Here is a 7,715-nt window from a genome sequence, read left to right as displayed (position 1 = left end):
AAGGTTCAATTATGCTTGCTTACTCCTAATAGTTACCCCTGGTTCACAATTTATAGAGGGATGATCCACCGCCATTGAGACGTCTAAAAGTGTCATAATTTCTCCTTTTATCTTTCTAGACTTAGGCTGGAAAAACCTGCTCCGATCAAGCCTTGCCAACCTTTGTTTTCAATTTTGTTAGTTGGATGGGATGAACTGTGAACGATCAAAGTAAAAACTTCAAAAAATCAAGTGTATTTTGCCCGCTCGAATCATTTGAATACAATTGTTGCTTCATTGAGTGACTTCGCTCTATTTTACTTGAGGACGGGAAAAAGCTTAAGTTTGAGATAGAATCAATTATCTTTAATTCAGATTTGGTTAGTATAATATTTTATCTTATTTATTGGATTTATTTAGCTTGTATCCTATTTAAACGTTGTGAACATTAATGAATATTGGACTTTTGATCCTATCTATGTTTCTCGCATTTTTCGATCTCACTTCTAGTTCTCATTCTTAACATGTATCAGAGCTTTTCATTCTTAACATGATGAAAAACGTGCAAGTTGAAGTAATCAATGAAGAGAAGGAATCTAAGTCAAATGATCCCACCTATGTTTCTCGCACTTTTCGATCTCACGTCTATTTCTCATTCTTAACATGGTATCAGAGCTTCTCATTCTTAACATGATGAAAAACATGCAAGTTGAAGTAATCAATGAAAAGATACTAAAAAACACATCTTATTCACAAAATATAATGCTTAGAAGTTGCTTGATTCTCTACTCAATCTTATATAGTTTTAACGCTACTCGACTCAGACGCTCTCTTTCACAGACGCTCTCTTTCACAGGCTTATTTATTTAAAGATAATATCGAGATGCTTGATTCTCTACTCAATCTTGTATAGTTTTGATACAAGGAGCCTTCAATTATTGCTTGGTTCAGTCATAGATGAACAGCTTTAATAACACTTTTAAACTCCGTTCTATTCCCAACCTATGATATTATCCATTTCGAGCTTTAGTTGACGTGGAACTATATTCACATTCCCAACATTCGATACCGAACAACAAACTAAGCAATAGGAATTAAAGCGGGGTCGGGGGGGCAGGGGAGAAAGTCAGTTCTTTGGGGTGCACACATTGTTCTACAAACTTTTTGAGACAGACGATTTTTACAGAACCAAACACATTCTATTTGGAAGAAGAAAGAAAGCATGATATGGGTCAGTTGATTCTACTTATTCACAAGCCAACTTGGTGTCAAAGCTACTCAAACAGATAGCGAAAGCTTGAAATGCTGACAATGGATATCGGTAATCCATTGTAAACATGTCCTTCCCGACCTTCCCGAATTGAAGAATGATCTTGTCGTGGTCGGACTGGGAAGATTGAGCGTGTTGGTTTGTAGCTGTAGAAGAAGAAGGCTCTGTTGCAGCGATCAGTTGGAAGTTTTTGACAGAGGCAACGGTTACTCGTCCTCTGAAATTAAGGCACCAACACTGCAACTGCTCGTGCCACCGTGGTGGCTTATTCCTAAGAATCAATGGCCTCTCCTTCCCCGCTTCATCTTCATCCCGTAAACCAACGATATCAGAGAAGCGGGAACTACTGAACTCTGTAGAATTTAATGCAGACTTCGAAAACGATATACTTCGAAACGAATCACCAAGGAGTCGAGTGACAACTTGGGGCTGGCCAGGAACAGTGCCACCGGGCTCAAGACATGAGACGGGGATGGAGTGCATTGTGCAGTGCATCTTTCGGGGGCCTCGAGTGCCAAGAACGTTCAGCTCATAGGAGATTTGAGCAATATTATAGCTACCGGATGGGATCTTCGGAGAAACTTTTTTCGAGTAGAATCTACGACTATGGCCTGGTGGGGAAATCTGGGCATTGTTGTATGGAGGCTGTGTATCATAGATAATAAATTTGGTCCCTAGAAAATTCGACCTGAAATGAAGAGAACAGACCACAAGAAAACGCTTCAAGAACTGAATCAGAATAACTCGACGAAATCTAAAAAACATGTGCTTCTTGTACTTTTTTATGAACAATTTTAGTAGTCGAAAACTAAAAACCACGTGGCAAATGGCTACAGGCTTACGACGTTCAATATTAGAACCACAAGTTCCTATCTCAAATTAAATTTCTTCTAAATTTCAATGTACTCGACTTCTCGATTTGAACACGATCCATATGAAGTATAAACTGATAAGCATTCAGCATGGCATATAGCTTAAATTACTTTAGGAAAGGCGTGTTGCGATTAACGGTATCTTCAAGAAATAAGGAACTTAGGATGAAGATAAACAATCCTACCTTAGTTTTCCAATGTAGGTGTTGCTCGATCTTGATATATTATCCGCATCCATGGAAATCACGTACTCGGTGCAAGTCGCTCTCCTTGTTCTTTTCGCAGAAAGAAGAAACTTCCCATTATCAACAAGTAAAGCTGCAAGAGTATCATTATTTAGAAACATATCCGTGCCTACATACGTATATTTATACATATTCAGAGTCGAATACCCAGAAGCTGGTACGTAACAACGAACAATAATACAACGAAAAAGATTCACATTTCAAAACCAAACCAATACTACATTAAGATTACTTGTACTTAACCCATTTTAGAAACCGGGCGATTGATGCATAAAAGGTCAAAGCGATTCATTTACAATGTAAAAACAAAACAATAAAGTGAATGTAGATGGTACGATGACTTAAATAAATGAGCCACTCGCACATATACAGTAACAGCCCACAATTCACCACTAGCAGATGTTATCATTTTTTGTTTTTCCCTCAAAGTTTTTAAAACGCGTATGATAGGGAGAGGTTTCCACACCCTTATAAAGAATGCTTCGTTCTCCTCCCCAACCGATCTCACAATCCACCCCCCATTCAGACCCAGCGTCCTCGTTGGTACTCGTTCCCTTCTCCAGTCGATGTGGGACCCCTCAATCCACCCCCTCAAGTATCTCAACGATTTGATTCTAATGATCAAATTTAGCTTAAAAGAATCGATATCCCTCTTAATGAAGAAGAGCTTACCAGTACTAAGGCAAAGGTAAAGGTGGTAAGTCAAATTAGATTTATCCCTCTTAATGAAGCATTGCATCGTTCCATCGCGAGTCCCGGGCTGCAAAGATAAACGAATGAAGAAATTAGCTTACTCTTCGGTCTTCACAAAATGTATACTTAAATGTTCTTTTAAATTCAACATATGGGTGGAAATTAATTAGGAATTACAACATTTTGTTGCTTTTGTACCTGCTTTAAGGAGACAGGGAACGTAATTTTCCCCGAGAACTCAGGAGTTTTTACGATCTCTTTGCACATATCCCTCCATGACCTACAAACAGCAGCACAAGCAACAACATTCCTGCGAGCAGGCCACACGCTCTCACTCTCCTCCAATCTCATGACAACATCCCGCAATAGCTCAGGTGGAAGGCTAGCCCATCGACTAGTCTGAATTACCAGAGGTTGATCGAGCAGATCATGGACTGATCCATGAGATTTACCTCTATTGTGACCAGGCAGTCTGAACTCAAAACTACGCCTCGATAAACTTCCAAACCCCTCTCTAACATCACGGACTATACTACGAAATGACATCACTCAAAGAAACACAAAACCCTGATTAACACCTAAATGCCAGTTACAAGATAATTCGTACCACGATCTACACCATCAACTGCATATCAAAAAGACAGAATTCAAATGTCAATCATTATGCTCAAAAAACAACAAAAAGAAATGAAAAATAGATGCTGGACCAAGCATAGATCATGAAATCTCTGCTAAGATGCTAACCAACCTGAGCATCAGATTCTATGGAACAACCAAACTGATGGATTTTAAACCTGGTATGAGCCAAATTTCCAGATGCTTGCATCCAGTTTTTCAGATTTTAAGCTGAACAGATTGTGCAAAAGTGTTTTTACTTTATGAAAGTACAAGAATGGATCTAACTTCTAGTCTGGATTGAATTTCAGAAACAGCTAAAAATCATTGAAGCAACAGAACATGACTTACAAAATTAAGAATCATATGATGAAGAGATTAAAAAACAACGCCTAAATGATAACCCTAGAAAGAAAACAGAACAAAGAACAGACCCAATTGGTAACACAAGTGAAAGATCCATTTCCTCACCAAGAGGGTTTCTTAAACATAGAAACTAAAAGCAAATGATATCCATTGTGGATTTAGAAACAAACCCTAGACAATAGAACCAGCAGCTAAGAAACCCCATTAGAGAGCTTGAATAAATAGACACAAAAAGAACCACAACAGAGCAAAGAAAACAAACTTAAAAGAACCCCAAAAGGATTATAGAAGCTGAAAACGTACCGATTGAAGTGTGAGCCAAATCCAAGCCTGAAAATGACGAAAATAGAGGAATCTGAAGATGATTTTAAAAACCCAGAAACCTAAAACTAATAAATCCACAGGTAAAGATGAGATTGATGAACAAGGGGATGAAGAGAATCAGTTTGAAGCTTCTTAAGAACTCCCTCTCGCTCTCTGTTCGCTCTATGTGGCTGATGTAGAACCCGAGTTTAGCAGGCGTATAATATAAATCCAACGCGTGAACAAATTTCTCACAAAATTTAAAAACAAATTAAAAATAAATAAACTTCTTGCTTGCTTGCTTCCTTACTTTACTCAAATTTTAAATGGACGAATCCTTCTTTCCACTTTCGAAGATCGAAGAAATCAATTCATTTTATTTTTCTTAAATTCAATCCCGGTTTTAATTAATCTTGATTATCAGTTAGGTATAAACGAATGCATTTTTAGAATCTTAAAAGCGAATATGAGCATCATCTCAAACGTCTTAACTACCATTAGAAATGGTTTGAATTTTAATTTTAGTACCTTTCGTTTTCAAGTATTAAATCGTTTTTTTTAGTATGAATGTTTCTTATGATTCGTTGAATATTTTAAAAATACAAAACAATAATGTACCATAAATTTGTTTCATAACTAATCCTTCCAGAAAACATGAGGTAGCTAACTAGTTCTCCTCGTGGATCCACACCCATACAGTATGGATGAGTTTGGTAACTCAACTAAAAAAAATGAGAAAATAAGATAAATAGGAACGGAGAAAACTTTCTTCTTGATATGAGGCGGTGAAACCTATGTTTCTTCTATTTTATAAATAAATAAATAAATAAATAAATAATTTAGAATTGTTTTAAATTGAATCCACCAATCTAATTTGTCCCACATGAAATATCATTCCACCAGCTGAAAAAACATATTCCATTATTTTATTTAAATCTCCCACTGGGTTTAATTATTTATATTTATTGCCTCCTCCCAGACATAGCCCACTGAAACATAAGACACGTCAGCCAAAGTGAAATTACTGAATTATCCCTGAATGAAGGTTGACTTTACAAGAAACGGAAAAATAACCCGACAACCCTACCAGCTCATATCTTTGGGACATTTCTACGAGATTCGCAGATTCCCATTGTGTCCTGTTGGTGCACTTTATCAGCATGGAACGGCTCAAGATAGCAACACCTCATCTAGATTTTGCCACGTGTCTCTTTTGCATACGAGGTTATTTTTTTTTTAAATACTAATAATAATTATAATGACAATATATATTTTTAATAATACTACTTTGGTGTTTCGATATTTAACCTATTCTTATCGATTAAAAAGACGTTCCTATATATTTTTAATTGAGAAAATTATATTAATACTAATAATAGATAACAATAATTGATCAAAATCATTGATTATAATATTTGTTTTGTATATAGTATATGACATAAGCCAATTACAAGTTCTACAAGTAAAAGAAATTTTTAAACCATTTCAAAAAAAAAAAAAAACTAATTTAATGCATAAATTATATTAAATAATATCCTTTAAGATATTATATTTTTAGATTTAAAATATATTAGTTGAATTATAAATTTGATTTTTGTGTAAGTTAAATTATGAGATGACGTGAATTTCGAATTATATTTTAGAATTCTTAGTTATTCTTAGTTACTTTAACTAATTTTTTTTTCTCTCAATTTAGAATTAAAAGTGAGATTAATTATCTTGTTTGCTTGGATTCTTATAGTGCCTAATTATTTAAACAATTTTGTGTTTATGGGCAACCGGTGAATCAAATGTCATCCAAGATTGCAGAAATACTTCATTTAAACTTTCATAAAACATAACCTTTAACTTAAAACATTATCATGGACTTATGTGTTTTGAAAACACTATTAAAAACGACACAACAAAAACCTAAATAAAATAAATAAAAATTAAAATAAAAAACATCATATTTTAGCCTAAGTCCAAGAAAATAATACGATTACCTTATGCATGTGTCATGGTCTCGAGTTGCGATGCCGTCGTCAACCGGAATGTCTTGCCTTAACTTGAAATAGAGATACTACGTGGCTTGAGTATTTTAAGAAATACTCAATAAGTGACCCCACTATTGGGGTTAAATGCAAGAACATGCGAATGGAACGATGAGACCTATCATATCAGTTTATTTTTCCTACGGTACTATTCTAATTGGGCAACTTGGATGTATACCATATACTCTACACACAGCCCATACGTGTGGGTATGAGCTCACCAGACAGTTCACACACCGCTGGGCCCCTTTTCTTGTAACGATTCAAAATTTTCTACTTAATTTAAGGTTGATACTGTATATGTACCATAAATATTGAATGCGGAAAACTTCATTTAAATTCCATAAAACATAACCTTTAACTTAAAACACAGCCATGGACTTACGTGTTTCGAAAACATCACAAAAGACCCGAAATAAAATGAATAAGCGTTTAAGTTTAAAACATCCAATTCCATTCTAAGTCTAAGAAAATAAATACCACTATCCTATGCATGTGACATGATCTCGAGTTGCGATGCCGTCGTCAGCCGTACAGAGATGCCTTGCCTTAACCTGAAAAATGTAGTAGCACATGACTTGAGTATTTAAAGAAATACTCGGTAAGTGACCTCACTATTGGGGTTAAATGCAACAATCACATGCAATGAAATGATGGGACCTATCTTTCGTTTCGTTTTCCCTACGGTGGTGTCCTAACGGGTAATCGTGGACGTGTACCATATACTCTACACACAGTCCATATGTGCGAGTATGGGCTCACCAGCTAGTTCGCACACCGCTGGGCCACTGTCCTTATCCGGTTAGGCATACTCTAGGAGCCCCTTATGTCGGGACCCGTTAAAACTAGAACCGTCACGGCAGCGCTATGCAATGCATAACGATCGTTGTCCTACCATTGGATGTACACGTCCGTACCCTCGTGATGGGATGGGGATACCCCCTAGATGCATGAACACACATAATGCATGAGGTCCCCCTATTTCTACATTTATCTTTAATGACCATAACCCCCTGTCACGTTCCAAGCTTCATGTCATTCTCATTTTCATTTCACATTTCATATACATTTCTATCGGGGTTATGGTTCTAGACAGTTTACCGTGTTTCATGTCATACAATTCATGTTGTTCACATTCACATATTTCATACAAACATGCCATAATCATTCAAGGATAACATATCGTCACATGCAAAACATATTGCATCAGACTAAAAGCATACATAGTATACATTCACGTTCACATAACTACGTACTTAAGCACAATAATCTAGCATACAATATATCATATCATAAACAAGTCATAACGTAAACACTTCATAGTCATATCGTTCTCTAA

General features: G+C 36.0%; 1 protein-coding gene across 2 annotated transcripts; it reads right to left on the bottom strand.

Moving 5' to 3' along the window:
• Positions 1-1,004: 1,004 nt before the first annotated feature.
• On the bottom strand, positions 1,005-5,060 carry LOC111789111 (tubby-like F-box protein 8). Of its 2 annotated transcripts, none has more exons than XM_023669755.1 (5): positions 4,344-5,060; positions 3,258-3,684; positions 3,039-3,126; positions 2,307-2,439; positions 1,005-1,937 (listed from the first exon to the last, which is right to left on the bottom strand). In XM_023669755.1, the coding sequence occupies exons 2-5, from the start codon at positions 3,603-3,605 to the stop codon at positions 1,226-1,228; spliced, it is 1,281 nt and encodes a 426-aa protein (XP_023525523.1). In that variant the 5' UTR covers positions 3,606-3,684; positions 4,344-5,060; the 3' UTR covers positions 1,005-1,225. The 2 variants fall into 2 exon arrangements, with proteins under 2 accessions (XP_023525523.1, XP_023525524.1); XM_023669756.1 differs by lacking the exon at positions 4,344-5,060 and adding an exon at positions 3,808-4,315.
• Positions 5,061-7,715: the final 2,655 nt, after the last annotated feature.

Source organism: Cucurbita pepo, chromosome LG02, assembly GCF_002806865.2.
Source record: "Cucurbita pepo subsp. pepo cultivar mu-cu-16 chromosome LG02, ASM280686v2, whole genome shotgun sequence".
NCBI classification, from domain to species: Eukaryota; Viridiplantae; Streptophyta; class Magnoliopsida; order Cucurbitales; family Cucurbitaceae; genus Cucurbita; species Cucurbita pepo.
The sequence above is the reverse complement of the archived record's forward strand: the minus strand, read 5'-3'. Positions and strand labels throughout refer to the sequence as shown.